The 19,982-nt window shown below is 37.0% G+C and overlaps 2 protein-coding genes across 2 annotated transcripts in view; both read left to right on the top strand.

Moving 5' to 3' along the window:
- The window catches only part of LOC134750190 (luciferin 4-monooxygenase-like), a 28,148-nt gene extending 26,205 nt beyond the window's left edge, over positions 1-1,943 (top strand). Inside the window, exons 8-9 of the mRNA XM_063685318.1 lie at positions 117-285; positions 918-1,943. Coding sequence (XP_063541388.1) covers positions 117-285; positions 918-1,108 — 360 coding nt within the window. The 3' untranslated portion in view covers positions 1,109-1,943. The remainder of the gene's footprint in view (positions 1-116; positions 286-917) is intronic.
- Positions 1,944-6,964: 5,021 nt separating this feature from the next.
- Positions 6,965-19,141, top strand: LOC134750364 (luciferin 4-monooxygenase-like). Its single transcript, XM_063685525.1, has 11 exons — positions 6,965-7,098; positions 9,891-10,117; positions 10,236-10,273; positions 10,511-10,703; positions 11,542-11,679; positions 13,359-13,509; positions 13,742-13,876; positions 14,431-14,605; positions 16,622-16,713; positions 18,282-18,428; positions 18,971-19,141. The coding sequence occupies exons 1-11, from the start codon at positions 6,985-6,987 to the stop codon at positions 19,139-19,141; spliced, it is 1,581 nt and encodes a 526-aa protein (XP_063541595.1). The 5' UTR covers positions 6,965-6,984.
- Positions 19,142-19,982: the final 841 nt, after the last annotated feature.

Genomic DNA, 19,982 nt, shown 5'->3' with positions numbered 1-19,982 from the left:
TCAGCGCCGACCACCATAAGGTCCCTTTTGATATGGACTGGCACATTAATGTTTCAATGTATTTTACTTTGTTAATTAATTACTATTACGTTCCCTAATTAAAATGATTTCTTCAGATAATGCCCATGGAAGTTGAGAATGTGATTCAAACGCACCCTGACGTGGTGGAGGCGTGCGTGGTCGGCGTGCCGAACGCCGAGGACGGCAATCGCGTCGTCGTCGCCGTCGTGCAGCGCCGAGTCGGCGCCGACGTCACCGAGCAACAAATCAAGGACCTCGTAGCCAGTTAGTATTATACTCAAGAAATGTGCCTAATTTGCTCCCCACTCGGTAATTAGCCTCATGCATGAAGTTTATAGTGGGCCAAAGTGCTCGAACAAATTGTCGTAAATGTGGACACGTTGGACAAAAGCACCAATTTTTTTTCAGGCACTTGTTAGGTCCATAGCTTTAAGTTTTTTTATAGGAACCAACTCCTCCGTCGGCCATATTTAAGTTTATGGCGTCCATTTTGAATTATAGTTAATAGGGGGTATTACTGCAATGTTCTGCCACCAGAGTGCAGCGGGTACACTACGTAATTCAGGAAAACGCTCCTTGAACTTAATACATAATGGTCCGGTGCGGGGCAATCCGCACGGACTGTCCGCGTGACACTACCTAAAACCAGCCTTCGACTGAATGCAAGTGCAGGGGGCACCACCGGCTATCACCTGATAGCAACGAGCGTAGTGGTATTTTGACTATTAGATAAACTTTCCACCCGTTTGTCCCCATCCTGTGATTTGTTTTGGAACCATTGGCTATAACTTTCAAGAATTTTTTCTACCTGTTTCCCCTCATTTACTTAATGTTATAATAAAAGTGTGTAAGCTACACCAGTAAACAGACACTAAAGTTATCATTTTTTTTACCAGGTAAACTCTCAGACAGCAAACATCTTCATGGTGGAGTAATTTTCGTAGATAATTTCCCGAGAACTGTCACCGGCAAATTGAAGAGATATAAAATTCTAGATATGGTCTTAAATGGGCAGAACATCCCGGATTTGGAGATTCCCAGTGTCGGCAACACGAAGAAATTGATAAGTACCTTTCAACAAGGATAAAACTCAATAAAAAAAAATATATATTCGCAAGCAACAATAGTCTGTCTAATATACCTACATACCTTACAGACAAACATACATATAAATTTCATAAACTTAAAACTAAACACTATTTTGGCAACAGAACGGCGCGGCTTCGTTGAATCGTCTGCTCTTGTTTCGGATTCGGCAGTTATACAGTGTGTAAATCCAATACGGGCGAATAAGGTATACCCGGATAAGACCGGACTATTTTTCGGCGAGTTGGAAGGACGTCATAAGAAAAAATATTACGTAATTCTCACTAACTTTTGGGTGTGTAATGCTTAATATGAACCGTTTTTTGCTAAAACTTCGAAATAACCATATATTTCAAATTATTAAATACTCCAAATGTAGGACTCACTTGTGTTTTTAGGTAACAACTTCGTATTATTAGATTGCCCAATTAGAAATGATATAATTAACAAAGAACGAAAACATACCGGTTTCGTTCCCATACAAAAAATACCGGTATCCGAGCCCTGGTCTGTCCACGAAAAAAAGTGGTCATGCATAATAGTGTAAATCTTTTATATAAATGTGATTTTTCAAGGAGGACGTTTTGTAGTCTGGTCATATTTTTGAAAAAGTAAATTTTGACTGGCAAATCATGTTACTTTTTGGCAACCGGGTTTTTTAACCTAATTTAACCCCGCTGAATCCGAATTTGCCGGTTGCTCGATCGAAATCTTGACCGGAAGTAAGATATTCATGATGGCGGCCATTATTACCGACCTTAATGAGTTCCTTGTATGAAGACCCATATTTTTTAATATATTTTTTTATAATATTTATTGCAGAAAATAGCAGTAATAATAACACGTATTTGAATAATTATAATTGTTGTAATAATTATGTAGTTACTTGGTTAATTAGATTGATTAATTAATCAATAGTTATTTAACTCAACTCTTAGTGAATTATAAACTAAGTGATTGTATTTATTAGTTGTTGATGATAAGGTGAATAAATTGGATTATTTACGTTAATAAAACAGTTTTATATTCAATTATACATCTGTTTATTATTTTACTAGCGACCCGCCCCGGCTTCGCACGGGTAGTTCAACTAATTTACACAAAACCTTTACAAATTATACATAATATAAACCTTCCTCTTGAATCACTCTATCTATTAAAACCCAGCTCAAAAACTGGGATTCGTACTGCGTAATTCTCAGCCATTTTCGCCCATGGGTCTGCGCGCTCTATATTCGGCTCTCGTTCGGAGTGTATTAGAAACGAGTGCAACAGTTTGGACACCTTACGAAAGTTCCTATATACTCTTGCTCGAAAGGATTCAGAAAAGGTACTTACGCCACTTATACAGAAAACAATTTACATATTATCCTTACATGTACCCGTAGCGCTTGCTGCTGCATGCTGGGGTACGAATCGCTAGAAACCAGACGATACCTAGCAGTAGCGAAGCTCGCCCTAGGCGTCATTCATAATAGGGTGGATTGTGTAGATGTGGTGCGTGAGGTGGTAAGACTGTATGCACCTGATGCGCGCGGGCGACTGCGCAGCGCGCGGCTGCTGGTGCGCGCTGTAAAAAGTTATCAGATCTCTTGTAGGGCCAAGCTTCTAACTCTACAAGCCCTAACTTCACAAACTCTTCACCTTAGCCAAAATATGTCTTGGCCGTTTCGCTACCGTCACATGGACGTAAAGTGAAAAATGTATTCACTATTCATTATTTTTTATTATACAATAGTTTTTGTAGTAAAGAAATGGCCAAGCCACATAATTTGACTAAGGTGTAGACTTTGTGAAGTTAGGTCTTGTAGAGTTAGAAGCTTGGCTCTACAAGAGATCTGATAACTTTTTGACAGTGCGAGCCTTATGGTTTCGTCTTGGCAACATTTTACATAAATTTTTTTTGGTGGGATTTCACTTCTTTTTATAAGTTGCTTAGTGACAATCTTTCATTCCCTAATTAAAGGGTTGGAGGTAATTTACTAAAATCCTGAAATTCGTATCTGGAGGCATCTTTTACACAATCTGCTTTTTACTGATTCCCCATACAAACTTTAACCCGCTTTTTCCCCCTAACGATCTTTTCCACCCCCTTACGGGGTGATTTCGGGGTTGAAAACTATTCTATAGCCTTCCCCATAACAAAAACTATCTACATACCGAACTTCAACTAAATCGTTTCAGCGGTTATTAATTCCCCATACAAAATTCCACCCCCTCAGGGGCTAAAAATTTCACGTTTTTGAATTTTTCTGTTGTTTGTGTACTAAGACTATCTTACATTACAAATTTCAGCTTCCTAGGATATCAGAAAGATTTGAGTGAGTGAATGAGTGAGTGAGTGACGAAATCGGGGTCTTTTAGATATGAATAAAATCCAAAGTATAAGAGCTATGTAATTGAATTTTTTTATGATTAATAAGTCTACTAATGACATCATATCCCGAGAATTTTGTTTACCTGGTATAATCCAAACCCATGAGGGTTCAAAAATACGATGAAGCGCTTCGAGAAAAGATAGGTATAATGCCCTTGCTCTTCGCTTTGCTCGTCTTGGCACTGCCGTGCCCCCAGATTACTATTGTCATAGAGTAACTTATACTAGAGCGGTACTGTCATAGTAAATTTTGTAACACCAGTAAATTCACTGCCATCTGTCGACACACATTAAAACTAAAAATGAAGATTTATAAAAATACGATAGAAATTATTTAAATATAGATAAATATTTTTTTTTATTTGCATTAATTATTTTTATGATTTTGACCCATGTTTTTTCACTGATATGCGTTAAAATTGTTAAATAACAAACGAAACCGTCAACGCCATCTATACGACTGTAGGCCAAAACTAGTAGCGCCCTCTGAACGAGAATCAAATTTTCTTGATTTTCGAGGCTCGTTTTTTCCTTAGACTGTATCCATCTATTACGGATTACTGTATCTATCTTTGCTATTGTGCACGAGGTCACCTTTCAGTTGTTGCACGTAATCACGCTCTTTAAAACTAGTGGAAAACGTTCATTTACTATTATTACATAAAAGAACAATCAGGGCGATAATCTGTGAGTCTACTTAATAGATAATTTGATAAAAGGATTTGTTTCGATTACGTACCTAGGCAGTACGCATTTATTTGATTTATTTTTAGATATTAAAAAAACGTGAGTCTTGCATTAGGTAGTGATTATATAACTTATGTAAATTATTGCTTGTAGTTGTAAACCTCATTAATTTACATTAATGAGGGCTACCGTTTTTGTGCTCACCAGTTGGCGCCACTGTAGATGTAGGTCCAGGAAAACAGATCTCAAAATTCTTCTATGCTTATTTTTATAAAATCAATACGTTCTAATGTTCTAATATACACAAAGGTATTTTAACGTCTAAATATGCAATGTTTTCAACCTGTTTAATTTTGCATATATTTTAGTTGGCACTTTTTTTTTACCACTAACATTTATTGAGCTATATCTATTGTTTACCATGATTAATCAAAGATGGACAAAGATTTACCACAATTATGAATAAGGAGTGAAAATTCCCGATATAAAAGCTTGAAACCCCCAAAACTATGCATTTGAATTTTTGAAAGACATCTACACTGGCGCCCCTATTGGCGAAATTAAACTCATTGACGTGGTTCTGCAAACGTGATACCACCCACACCTAAATACGTTTCAAAATTGGAACTTTACGGTTACCATCAGTACCAATGACCTTTTATTAATACCTATATTGAGTAAGTCGTACGGCTGAAGCCAATGTGTCGAGATTGTCACAATCATCTACTAAATATTGCCTGCATTTCAGTTTTGTCAACTATGAACGTCACGCGTTCATAGTTGACAAAACTGAAATGCAGGCAATAATTAGTAGATGATTGTGACAATCTTGACACATTGGCGTCAGCTGTACGTCTTACTCAATATAGGTTCCGGAACCTATATTTGATGGTTCACGATCGAGCGCCTGGTGCCACATCTACCTCCCTTTACTTAGTTTACATCCATGATCAGTACCCGTACCATGAAAGACTGACAGTGTCAACACTGACATATAAGTTAAAGTCTACGTAATTCGGGTGGGTTAGGTTAAGTTTGAACTGCGATTCTCACAGAAATGAAATGCTATTAGAAAAGTGGGTTAGGTTAGGTTGGAACTGTGTTCCTTACAGAAACTAAATGCTAGGTAGGTTTATTAATTTAATAGGGTAACGAATGTTAAATATTTGTTTGACATTTTTAATTAAAATGTGGTTAAAATTTTGGTGGTCATTTACTATTTTTGGGTTAACAATGTCTAGTTTGGTGTCAATGTCGAATTTGGTTATCATTTCACATTAAAATGGTACCCCATCAAAAAATACGCCTGGTACCTAGTTATTATTATAGATTGTCGATAAAGGTTTCCTACGTCTATTTTTATCAATTGATAGGATAAATTTGATTTATCTATTATTAAGAAAGGATATCGTCGATTATGGGCCCGGGGGAAAAACCATCACGTATATGGTACATACTATTACAATTTACAGTAATACAATACCCATTTTATTACGGAAAAAGATATAATATTGGACGTAAATGAAACGGGAATAAAATAAAATAAAATAAAATAAAACATTCATTATAACTATTATTCTTTTCCGTAAATCAATACATTTATGAACTAAAGCTTTGCCGTCGTCAACATCTTGGGTTGACATATCTAACGCTCAGCTTCACACAAACCGTGAGGTTTTTTCACTAAGGAAAACCACAAACCAAACAAACCACAAACCAGAAACAAACACACACAACAAGGAATAAACTACAAACCAGATCAAAATAAATTACTTCATATTATATGAGAAGTGAATTCAGTTTAATTTACACGCCATATTTTGTATTTTTTTGTGAAAAAATCCGCTCTTTTTTACGAAATAATATGAATTGTATACGCATAGGTGTTCAAATGTGTTTCTTTCCAGATTCATGTTTTCACTGCAGGATTTCTCAACATTTCCGTTTTATTTAGTGATTCTGTTTGTACTATCGCAATCTAGAGATTATGACGATTAATAAGACGTTCGTTTTAATCCAAAACGCTCAACTTTGTTCTGTGCCCAAATGCCTAACAAAATCGACGATCTCCTTTATGGCAACGGCGTAGGCGGGCAATTAATTAATATTTATATTAAAAGAAAGAATACATATAGTATAGGTATATCATGTTACGTACAACTTATAAGTTATCTAGAGCACCTAGTGGTTAGACTTGTACCTGGTTCTACATAAGTCAGAATCAGAATCAGAATAGCCATTTATTAAATTGACACATGCTTATGTACATTGTTTCAGTATTTACATTCATTGCTTATTATTATGTATTTAACGAATTAATTCAAACTTAAAATGGCCTCTCCTTCAGGGAGAAGAAGGAGGCGTGGTAATAAACTCCATGGGTTACTAGCCCTGCTAGGAGTTTTAGAAACTTAGAATTTTAGTTGTATCCTTTTTTTTCTACATAAGTATTTAATGTTATTATTTATTAATTATAATTTTAGAGAATGGATGATGATCAGAATGTGAAAAGAGCGTACCGGGCCTGTCGGACGCCCCAGGTGTCGCTGGAGCGACATGCTGGAGGCGGATCTGCGAGAGCTCCGAGCTAACAATTAGCGTGAAGTAGCGCAAGATCGGGAAAAGTGGCGCAGTCTTGTGACGGAGGCCAAGTCTTATTTTGGGTCACTGCAGATTATTGCTGTTCCTCAAATCAAAATCGCTTAAGCTTTTTTTTTGCACCACACTGTTCAAATTACATATAAGCAGCATATCTAGATACGCTGATTATTACCCAATTGGCAATTAAGGTAAACGTCTTGTGCTCCAAAACCATGGCAACGATTCCGGTAAATACGATGAACGGTGACTTGATGGACAAGAATTACAATCTTGGACACTTTTTTATGGACTACATGACCAAGTTCCCTGAAGACTGTGTTTGGCAGGTGGGTATCATAATATCATCAATCATCATAGTCAAGATCAGCAATGTGCCCGAGAATTTTCAATATTTGTGAAGTTCCCATGAAATGTTTTCGGTATTATTTTGTTATTTTCTGCACGTTTATTACCAAACCTTCTTACAGTTAGTTTCGATTTCTATGTCATATGAAATAGACTCCAATGGGTGACGTAAATGTTTAATGAAACAGTCGGAGCGTGTATACTCTCTCTTCCTGAAATCGGTTTTTCCAGATCGCGATTTTTGCCATTCGCAATTTTTACCATTTTATTTTTTCTCAATAGTTTCCTTTCCCAAAAGCAATTCTAACCATTCGCGTATTTTCCCATTAATTTTATTTTCCAGTAGCTTATTTTCCTGTTACGTTTTCTAATCATTCGCATATTTTCCCATTTTTTTAATTTTCCAATAGCTTATTTTCTTGTTAGGTTTTCTAACCATTCACATAATTTCCCACTATATACAGGCTGGCCCAAAAGTACGTTGACAATGTTTTTTCTAATTATTTTTTTAAGTACTTACGTAACTAGTACAAAATAAAAACTGTAATAGATGTCATATATTAAAGAAAAAGTGACGAAGCCCTCCAGTGGTGAAGGCCGGATTCGAACCGGCGTCTTTAGCTATCGCGGCTAACGCCATGAACCTCTAGGCCAACCCGCCACGGCGGTGCCCGTCCGAATTTCTCGACTATATGCCATCTTAGTAAGACTAGGCGTCTTTGACCAGCTCTAAGGGCAAGCAGTGCGCGCTTGCACCTCCTATACGAACTCCTTACGGATTTACGTTGTAGCGAGAGAGACTGGTGCTGCCATCTATGAACAAGTTTGAGAACAAATCAAATTATTTTATTAAATATTTTGATTTGTGTTTTTTAAAGTAGTCACACTACTATATATACATTAAAAACTGTAATAGATGTCATATATTAAAGAAAATGTTGTAAAAAAGTGACGAAGCCCTCCAGTGGTGAAGGCCGGATTCGAACCGGCGTCTTTAGCTATCGCGGCTAACGCCATAAACCCCTAGGCCACCCCGCCACGGCGGTGCCCGTCCGAATTTCTCGACTATATGCCATCTTAGTACAAAATAAGTTAAAAAAACCGGCCAAGTGCGAGTCGGACTCGCGTTCGAAGGGTTCCGTACATTACACAATTTAAACAATGTATTTTTTATGTGAAATGTCTTTAAAAAACCCGTAGGGGTCGGATCAAAAACTCAGTCCGACTCACGGTTGACTGCACATTTCTAATAGGTTTTCCGGTGATCTATAGGTAAAGATCTATTTTGTGTATTTTTATCAATTTTTTTGACCCAGTAGTTTCGGAGATAAAGGGAGAATGGTCATTTTTTGCCTATTTTCTTGAATAACTTCTAAACTATTTATCTTAAAATTATAAAAAAAATATATTTGAGATTCTCACAATGATCTCTTTCATTTGATATGTAACACGATATAGTTTGAAAAACTTTATTTTTTAATTTTTCCATTTACCCCCCAAAAGTGGTCCCCATGTTTAAATTTTATTTGTTTACGTTACATGTCCATCTTTGGGTTACAAACTTACATATGTATACCAAATTTCAACTCAATTGGTCCAGTGGTTTCGGAGAAAATAGGCTGTGTGTGACAGACGGACAGACAGACGCACGAGTGATCCTATAAGGGTTCCGTGTTTTCCTTTTGAGGTATGGAACCCTAAAAATTAAAACTACAGTCTTTTTATGCAACAAAAATTAATTGTCTTTAAAATAGCAAGACTGACCACAAACTACACCGCCACCACCACCATTGGATTTAGATCAGGCTAGTAGGTTGGCCACTCTTTGGAACTTATGAATCCGGGAAAATTATCTTTGCACCACTGCTGCACATTACTGCAAATACCACCCCAAACCATAACTGAATCCGGCTTTTGGCGATGAGGAATGACTGCGGCTTCTCCAAGGCGACTAAAAGAGTAAATTCTGTAATTTTGGTGATTATGGGCCTGTTCAATACAAAAAAGTTTTTCATCAGTAAAAAGTACATTTTCCCACTTTTCAGTAGCGGCACGTTGCTTAATCAACTTCAACCGACATCTCTCCAAGCGAACTTTTTTATCTCTATCCTCAAGTAGTTGTGCTTTACGTAGCTTGTATTGTAAGCTTCCAAAAAGACTCTAGTTTTAATTTTTTACTTTTTTGTACTAGTCACATACTTAATAAAATATGTAATTAGAAAAAGCGTTGTCAACGTAGTTTTGGGCCACCCTGTATTTCATTTGTTTGTAATCACGGAAAAACAGTGCGCGAAGCGGAGCGAGCGAAGCGATACTGATTTACAAAAAAAAGTTATTTTTTAGTTAGTGTCTCCTACTTATATTATAATAAGAATACATATGTATATCTAAATTATGCGAATGATTAGAAAACGTAACAGGAACATAACCTATTGGAAAATAAAAAAAATGGGAAAATGTGCGAATGGTTAGAAAACGTAACAGGAAAATAAGCTACTGGAAAATAAAGTTAATGGGAAAATATGCAAATGGTTAGAAATGCTTTCGGAAAAAGAAGCTACTGAGAAAAAAATAAAATGGTAAAAATTGTGAAGTAAAGTTTAAAGGGCCATATGTACTGTAAAACGTTGTACGATACACGTGCGAATAGGTAATTCGCAACTCGTGTCGATTTAAAACACTCCCTGCGGTCGTGTTTTAATTTATCGCCACTCGTTTCGAATTTCCTTTTTTCCGCACTTGTATCGTAAATAACTATTATCTGTGTATGTAGATCGACGCTGGTACAGGCAAGACAGAATCGAAGTTGTCTGTAAAGAGCCGTTCGATACGATTGGCCAGATGTCTCCGCAATGCGGGACTGCGACCGGGCGACGTGGCCGTCGTGTGCGGCAGAAACCACCTGGACGTCCACATTCCCTTCTATGCTGCGTTTATGAACGGTCTACCATTGGCTGGAGTTGATCCTATTTACAGATACGGTGAGCTATTAAATTATTAGTTTTATACCTAGCAAAGTTCTTTTTACTTACGTTAATGTCAAATGGGATAACTGGAAACGGGAGAGGTAACTTTAGACATAGGAAATATTCCCCAATAATATAAACGTGGCTGACAGCAGGGTACTTTTTACAATCTTTGAATCAGGATTTACCAGTCTTAGGGTCAGTTTTTCAACTACATAGCTAGAATAGTTAAAAAAAAATCTCTAAAATTATCTCTGTCCCCAATTATCCCACTTGACGGTACGTCAACAATACGAGTATTACCAGGCACTAGGAATCTAAGTGTTGCGTTGCTATTTACTTATGAAATGAGACTGATGTGATATTGTAGATAAATAGATTTCTGGCTCAATTAGACTAACATAAATCGTTAAACTTTTATTTGTAGAAGAAATCAAATTTCATTTTAAGACGACCAAACCAAGAATAGTTTTCTGTGAAGTGGAAAATTTCGACGATATAAAGAGAGCCGTGACGGATCTCGGGCTTGATACGAAAATGGTGACTTTTGGTGAAGGTGACCACTCTTTAGCAAAGTTCTTGGAGATATACGATGACCACGAGCCGGAACACACATTCAAGTAAGATTTAAATAAATGTACATATAGAGAGACGTTAAATAACAATAATTGTAAACCTCGACATTAGGATAAACTTTCGTCGAGCTCCGAAATCCCGGGTAGATCATGAGCAGGTATAATGCATGTTTTTTATTCCATGATGGGGAAAGAGAGAACCAGTTTGCTAAATTCTGGATATAGGATGGTTGGGCTCCCAATGCCGCAATACACGGTCTAGATAGTTCTTTCGAAACTAACTCATTGTCATTATTTCTCATCAAAACTAAGAGAATTCAGAAATCTGATCTAGTGTGAATTCTCGTAAAAAAAAAAAAATTTTTACTCTGAATTATTGCTCTAAAAGTCATGATCAAAGGCACGCTGATAGCGCCTACTACAAGTTGATATACATCATTGAAGAAGTTTGTACGGTGAAGTATAATTTTTCATAACTACATACCAGGTACTAATTCTACTTCTGAATCCCTTGTGCACTTAAATATTTTCTTATGACTGTTTACTTAGCACTAAAAATAAGTTAAGATAATGTTGTTCTTGTTATTATTTAGGAACATTACATTTTATGTACAAACATTAAACCTAAATTGTTCCTTTAATAACTAGATGTAAGATATAGGTACTTGCAATGCCCTACCAGGGTGCCACGTGTTTAACAAATTTTATTAAACAACAATAAGTACAATTTTTCGCAATAAACGATTACATTATATTCTAAATGAGTAAAAAAGAAGCAGATAAACGACAACAAAGAACATATATACGATAAAGAGGAACACACAAAATATAACTAAATTGAGGGAAAAACATGTGCATGAGCTCCAAGATGATGAATTTTCAGAGTGGCGAGCTTTGACACGGACAAGGTATTTGCTTGGCTCGTCAGTACAAGCGGAACCTCGGGACTACCCAAGGTCGCAGCTTTCAAGCACCTTCCCATCCTCCAGGTACTTCGACTGTACGAGATGCTCAAAGAAAAGTGAGTTTATATTAATTAAGATCAATGTGGCGAAGATATAAGTTAGAATGAAAGAACTTCACTCCTGCTTTACCTATAACCGTTTCTGTAAGTAGAGTATGTGTACAAACGCAAGAGTTAAAAGCGACGAAAGAGCTTGTAGATGGTCTTCCCCACATTGACTAAAAGTAGGTAAACAAGGAGAGAGAGCGCAAAGAATTTAGATAGAGCACATGCGATTATTAGTATTTAACACTAAAGAGATACTTTACGATGCAGTACAACAGTTCTGACTAAACCCCTAGAGTAAATTTCATTCGATAATGCCCCAAGGATCTCTTCTTGGACCATTATTATTCACCATTTTTATACATGATATTTCCCAATGACACTCAAATATTCTTTTATTTGCCGACGATATGAAAGTCTTCCGGATAGTCAATAACGCTCTTGACGCTACTTACCTTCAAGAAGATCTTCTTAGACTAGATCAATATTGCGCTGTCAATAAACTAGATATAAATGTGTCCAAATGTTTTGCCATCTCCTTTACTCGAAAGCGCAATGTCTTTAATTATAACTATATGTTAAAAAATGAGATTATTTCCAAGTGTAGTGAGATAAGGGACTTGGGTGTCTTAATGGACAATAAGTTGATTTTTGATCGGCACGTGGATTCAATAGTCAATAAAGCTTTTAAGGCACTTGGTTTTATCACAAGATCGTGCAAGAACTTTAATAAGTTAAAATCAATTAAAATTGTCTATTGCGCATTTGTAAGAAGCCATCTCGAATACGCCTCTATCAGGTTTGGAACCCTTGTTATGACACCTATATTTCTAAAATAGAAAGAGTTCAAAAAAAGTTTATTCGTTCTCTGAGATTTAAATTCAAAATTCCAAAACAAAGTTATAAACAGCATTGTGTAAAACTTCATCTGCTACCTCTCTACATCCGGCGTAATATATCCGACGTAATATATATTATGAAAATTGCTCAGAACCATGTAGACTGTCCTGATCTACTAGCCAACTTGAATTTCACAGTCCCCACACGCATATCCTCTCGCACCAAAAAAACCTTCCATATTCCCTCCGTTCATACTAATTACAGGAAAAACTCCTTCCTTCTAAGAGCTGGTAAGTCTTTCAATCAGCTTTGCAAACATCATGATCTCATCGATCTGTTCTGCGATAGCTTTAGTTCGATACGTAAGCTAATGACTCAGGACATTTCCCACTGTTAAGTGTTAACAGTGGAAAAAGTGTTAACTCAACATTGTATCTCTATCCTGTTCTTTTTTCTCTCTTTTGTTCTTCTTGTTAACTGTTTAAACCAATTTTCCCTCTCTAGTAAAGTATATTTATAAGTTAGTAAGTATTATTAGTTGTAATTTCGCACACCATGCACTTTACGCAGTTTCTATCTGTGTAATTGGCTCACTGCTTCTATGTTATTACCTAACGTGTTACTTCAGCTGTAAGTTTTCCTAATAAATAAAATAAATAAAATAAAAAATAACGTGACAGACATTTTGTATGGGATTTTGAACGGCGCTCCAAGCGGGACGTATTGGAAACTCAAAAAAAAAGTAAAAGTTTGCTTGAAGCACTCACAAAGACTGACTGACTGGGTGACTGGTTTGCTTGAAGAACATATGTACTATAAAATTTTATAATTAGTATTTTTTTGTTCTCTAGAGAAATTCAACCAGTTTTGAACTTGTCAAGTGTGCAGTGGATATCTTCGTACCTGGCGTCCTTGGCCATGATCACCGCCAACCACATCAAGGTGCAATCTTCGTCCCCCATCACCATGGAGCACGCCATTGACATCATCAACAAATACAGGGTAAAGTTATCTAGTACCTTCTGACAAAACAATCTCAATTCTCTTTCAAAAGAAAACGTCGAAATCGTACGGAGTGGGGGACAAAAAGTAGACCCTAGTCTCTGGAACGGCGGCTGTGGATGCAATGCAACTAAGATAATAAAGGAAGATATATATATCTCAATGAGATCCTAGTTCCTCATGCGATCCAGTGTATTCCTGAGAAAGTAACAATACTATTCTGACTTTCCAGCCTGTAAAAACCGTCGCGAGTCCACATCTGTTTTCTGGCATCGTCAGATATCCAAAGTCTTGTGACTTGACCTGCTTCAACTGCATCATTATTAGTGGTTCTTCCATGAAGCCAGAGATTCTCCAACTACTCAAAGTAAGTTTATAGAGGCGAAGGTCTTTTGACAGTGTGTTCGAGAGGTTTTTACTTGGATACAAGTAAAAATTATGTAAAGAAATGCAGCATGGAATTATACTTCTAGTATACTGACCCCCATGAGATCATTAAAACTTCAAGTCCATGAAACTAAATAATAGTCAGGACCTTTGGGGGATCTCTATGAAAGTCATGTAACCTATTATCGACATCGTGGCACCGTATTTAGCCGATGTGTTTAACGCTTGTGTTAGAGAATGTGTGTTTCCCAATCTGATGAAGTATAGTAACTATAGTAAGGTAATTCGGTCTCATTATTCTGTTTAAACCAGGCAGCAAAAATGACCTTGGAATTTTTCGATCAATTTCCATCCATCCAATTTCTCAGTAAATTGTTTTGAAAATTTGTACGGAACCCTCGGTGCGCTTGTTAAACGTACTCGCACTTGACCGGCTTTTTTTAGTTCGCACACTGAAGTTTGCTGTTCGTCTCGCCGCTCGGTCACACGTGTAACCAATGGGATAATGATTTATTTTTATGGTTAATTTTTCAGTCAAGAATGCATCCAAAAGCTAAGGTGTGGAATCTGTACGGTCAAACAGAGTGCGTAGGACCTATATTCCTCCCGTGCCCAGACGGCCCCGCAGAGAATGTGGGAAAAGAAGTACCACAAGTAAAAGTACGGGTAGGTACCTCTATTTTATTTATTTCAATTCATCGATACTTAACTATTTTGAATACCTAATCAGTTTTGCATGGTCTAATCTAAGGCTATATCTAATCTAAGCATCATCAAGGCCACGGATTTTTTACTGCAGTTAAGTCTTATTTTTATATTAAGTAGGTATATATTTACATGCGAATAGAAGTGAACACTGAGAATTGATATTTTTCAAATGGCGTGATGCAGCCAAAAACTGAAAAAAAAAAGCTTTGTAAAGGCTGAATGCGTTAGGAAGAAGCCGCTATACATACATATATTATCACTACTACAGAAATAACTGTACCAAAAAGAAATTAAAAATTATCTAAATTAAATGTTGCTTTTAATTTTAGTTATTCTAAAAACATAGTGTGTGTGTGTTCATTGTGTTGTGTACAATAAAGTGATTACTACTACTACTACTATTCATCATTTGAAGTTTGTTGTTTTTTTGGTACACCTTTTAAATACCTATCTATTCTTCAAGCTGAATGTATTAGTCCGTGAATACGAGTTACTTAGGCATCACTTTTTACAGGCTCTTTTTTATCTTGCCATGTTACTCCTGTTAGAAATGTTAGTGTGGGTCAAATCTTGGAAGCTAAATTTGACCCACTTCTCGATTTCCGATTGAGCTAAATTTTGCATACATATGTTAATCGAATGATAATGCAATATTATGATGACATGGAGCTGGGGCCCTATTCGAGATGCACAACTGTCAGTTTCGGCTTCAACATCAGTTCAACAGTGGAATGAATCATTTGTTCATCAACTGTGGAAAGTATCATTTGGTTGTACACCAAAACTCATTCATTGAAAAAATTATGCAACAAAAATCAACTTTGTTTTCTTACTACTATACGGTTTAAAATGGCTCTGAACTCTGCGTGGTTCGGTTTGGTTTCGTTGTCACCTAACTGTGGATTGCTAATGTCAAATTTACCTATTCGACAACACACGATTTCTTCCATTCAACTGAAGTTCAACACGAAACGTCACTTAACGCATGTCGAATACCGCTCCTGATCTGATGATGAAGACAGGATGGCTATGGGAACTGCGATAAAAAAACAACGCAAACTACGAGTAATTGTGTTTGGGGTTGCTAGAATTTTCTCGATGAGTATTAGTTGCCTAAGGAAAGAAAAGTACAGTCAGCGATAAAAGCTTGTATGTACCAAAATTGATATTTTTCAGAAAAACTGATTCCTTATTATGATTACTTTCTTTATCTTTAAAATCAATCGCTTCTAATTCAGTTTTAATAATCTTTAAATAACTTGATAATGATAACCTTATCGGGACAGTGATTTATTTTATGACGTCGCTGAAATTTACGCACATTAATTAGGTACCTACTTATCCAATTTACTTATCGGTGATTTAAAATTGCTTGTTACTAGGCCTACTTGAATATTTTGACTTTGACTGACTTTCTTAGTCTAGACTTGAGTCCGAGACTAATGCTTCATTTAGACTTTTGACCATTTTTAGGATTCCGTAGAAAACTAGGAACCCTTATAGTGTTCATGTACATAATATATGTACACGCTACGGAGACTGCTTAACATCAGACGGGCCTACTTGTTTGCCACCGACGTAGTATAAAAAAAGTCTGTCTGCGGCTTAGCTCATTTATTGTAGTGCCAGAAAGCTGTAGGTATATCGAAAATTGATAAAAAAAAATAGAATTTTCGACTATGCGACCAATAAATAAATTACATCCTCCAAGTCACTGCCGATGGCACCGATGGGCAGTGTGCTCAGAAGGCTGGCTGCATTGCCACGTTGAATGGCAATGCTAATGCGTTGAACAAAATACTAATTAATAATGTTAGTTACTATTAATAAAGTTTTAATACAAGGAAATATATATTGTAACCATCAAGATGACTTTCTCTTCTTCGCCCATCTACTGAACCAGCCATCACTAGACCCCCGCTGAACAGTCTGTGGAGTCCGTCCGCGGGAACTCCACTTTACACTCAGTATGGCTACTATTAGTACTATTGTTCAATGAGCTTTTGTTAATAATTAGTGCTTGTGCAGTTGGTGGACCCCGCGACTGGCGAAGTCGTCACGAAGTCAAACCAGACGGGAGAGCTCTGGTCTAAGGGGCCAAGATTTGCAGTAAGTACCTAGGTTTTTTTTTAATAGCCTATATTGTGTCCCACTGCTGGGCAAAGGCCTCCCCTGTCTTCCGCCACTCCTCACGGCTTTGTGCATGCTCCCGCCAGTCGCCACAAAAAGAGTCCAGGTCGTCTCGCCATCTCCTTTTTGGCCTGCCTCTGTCTCGGGTGATCTGTGGTGCCCATTCGGTCGCTATTTTGGCCCATCTGTCCGTGTGCATCCTACAGATGTGTCCCGTCCAATCCCACTTGAGCTTGGCGGCCTTGACAACTAGGTTTTAATAGGGTTAAATAATAAGGATATTTTTATTATGAAATAATTTTACGGTTTAGTCCACGTTTAGACTCACTCGTGTTTAGTCACTCGCGCGACATGTTTCGGAGAGCCTAGGTCTGCTTTCTCAAGCACTAACAGTGCGAGCAGCGTTCACGATGGCCGTGACTAAAATAAGTGAGTCTACTACACCGTAAAACAATTTAATGTTAGTATGCCTCACAACAGTTTAAATTCGATTAGGGATTATTTTTCTTGAGTTGTGGGTGTTTTTAACCGACTTCCAAAAAGGAGGAGGTTATCAATTCGACCGTTTTTTTTTCTAAGATGTATAGTATTTATAATAAAATTATGTTATACTGGGTGTGGCCTATAACACAAGCAAATAATTAAAACAATTATTGTACCTACTCCTCAAACGATAAAACTTTTGCTTAACAACTTTTAAAAATTATGAACCCTTTAGACTTCCTATGTTTGATACAAAATAAATATTGTAATTGTAACATCATTGTAATTGACGTTGTTTGTCACGCTTCAAACATAACAAGATTCGCAATACTTACATTGCGTTTTAGAATGACCTTTAGTGTACTAAAAATCAAAATACATTATTTTTAAAATTTGCTGAACAAATGTTGGTCAAGTCTGGGAACAAATAAAATTGTTATTAAAAAAATTTTTTTTTTGGTTTTTTTTTTCTATGTTGAATAGGCAGGCGTTTGACCACGATCCCACCTGATGGTAAGTGATGATGTGGTCTACGGTGGACCACGCTTACCTAGTAGTACTTTTTAAGTAGTCACACTACTATATGGTTATGACATCTATTACAGTTTTTAAATGTTGGTCAGTTTGGAAGTATAGCTTACAGTTTAATTTATTGCTCCTGTTACAGGCCACACCCGTTATTTATTTATTTTATTTTAAAATTTAATTCTGGCCAATATAACATATACCTTATAGACTGACATACATATAAATTTCATAAACTTAAAAACTAAACACTAATTTAGCAATAGAACGGCGTGGCTCCGTTGAATCGTCTGGTCTTGTGTCGGATTCGGCAGTTTGCCCCGGAACCTCCGTAACACGACACACGACACCCTTCGGCCAGAAGCCGGCGCACTCGATGGTCCCCTGCAGCGGTCGCGGCATATATGTATTTAACTATAGATGCGTAAAAATATTTTCTATAATGTTAATATCAAGAAAGGAATACGTTATGGAGAAGCGGTGACGGTCACGTGTCTTCGTCCCCTTTCCTAATAACTATTTGTTCATGGTTTTTCTAGGAGTACTACAATAACCCGGAAGCAACTGCGGAGGCGTTTACAGCTGATGGTTGGTACAAAACCGGAGACCTTATGTACAGAGATGAAGAAGGTTACTTCTTCTACTTGGATCGTATATCCAGTACCTTCAAAGTACGAGGTTACTTTGTAAGTAATGCATACCTATTTTACAAACTTTTATTTAACTTGCCCTGTTAGTATAGTCTTCATCTTCTCAAATGATTCTTTCGCCTAAGACAGTAATCGGTTAAACAAAAGCCATCTATTGTGCTTCCAACTTTGGCACGTGGCAAAGCAACAATGCCGTTTAAAAAGCAACTGAATCGCTATAGTACTAAAGTTCAAATCTTTCTGACAGCTCATTCAAGATAACACGGTTTGGTTATGTGGTTCGGTCGACCACCCATAGGCGAGAATACACAGCGCTCGTAAGAATGAAGAAAGAAATGTATTTCTGTTGCCGCTATAACAACAAATACTAAAAACAGAATAAAACTAATATTTAAGTGGGGCTCCCATACAACAAACGTGTTTTTTTGCCGTTTTTTGCGTAACGGTACTTCGTGCGCGAGTCCGACTCGCACTTGGGCAGATTTTCACTTGGTTAATTAATTATTACTAAATACTACGTTCACAAATTAAAATGAATTCTTCAGATAATAACACCGTGGCAACTTCCTTTGTTCCAGATAATGCCCATGGAAGTTGAGAATGTGATCCAAACGCACCCTGACGTGGTGGAGGCGTGCGTGGTCGGCGTGCCGAACGCCGAGGACGGCAAGCGCGTCGTCGCCGTCGTGCAGCGCCGAGTCGGCGCCGCCGTCACCGAGCAACAAATCAAGGACCTCGTAGCCAGTTAGTATTGTACTCGTAAAATATGCCTAACTTGCTCCCCACTGGGTAATAATTGTGCTCCAACAGTTTTTATATGTAAAAACTATATTACAAACGTATTTAATAATAATAATAAAATCATTTATTTCAAGCTTTCATAATAAAATATTAATAATTTAAGTGTTACGACATGATAGGTCTTTAAATCGGCATTATCAATAGGTATAACTACCATAATAATATAATTATTTTAAAATATAGATTTACTTTGGAATTTTGGAGCAAATTAGTCACATTTATCGGTACTTTGTAACCCCTGACGCTAAAAGAGGGGTGTTATAGTTTGAATCTTCTCAACTGATTTTTACGCCAAAGACCCTAATCTGTTAAACAAAAGTCATTGTTCATTTTGTGCGAGCGAGAGATAAGGGTCTTTGGCGTAACAATCATTTGAGAAGATTCAAACTACCTATATATACATTTGACGCCAATATCTGTCTGTGGCATCGTTGCTTTCAAACGGATGGACCGATTCCAATGCATTTTTTTGCGAAAGCGAGTTTCCATGCGGCGATTCTTAGCTATGTTTGATAGAAATCGATCCAGCAGTTTGATGATCGTTGGCGTACGTGTCACCATTAATTTTAGATTAAGTCAGGTCCCCACAGAAAACCAGCGCCACGGTTTGCCGCGGCATTATGCTGAATCCTTTTTAGCGTCCAAAATATGTTTTTTTGTCTGCATGCCTTTCTTTTTATGTACTATGTTGTGGCGTTAAATAAATGTTTTTTCTTTCTTCTTCTTTCTTTCAAGAGTAATCAGCTCTTTTCCAAAATGATTGATGAAAATGAATTTGGTTTTTTTAAA

This window comes from Cydia strobilella, chromosome 19 (genome assembly GCF_947568885.1).
Source record: "Cydia strobilella chromosome 19, ilCydStro3.1, whole genome shotgun sequence".
In the NCBI taxonomy this organism is placed as follows: domain Eukaryota; kingdom Metazoa; phylum Arthropoda; class Insecta; order Lepidoptera; family Tortricidae; genus Cydia; species Cydia strobilella.
Note: the sequence above shows the minus strand (reverse complement) of the source record. Positions and strands in the feature narration are given on the sequence as shown.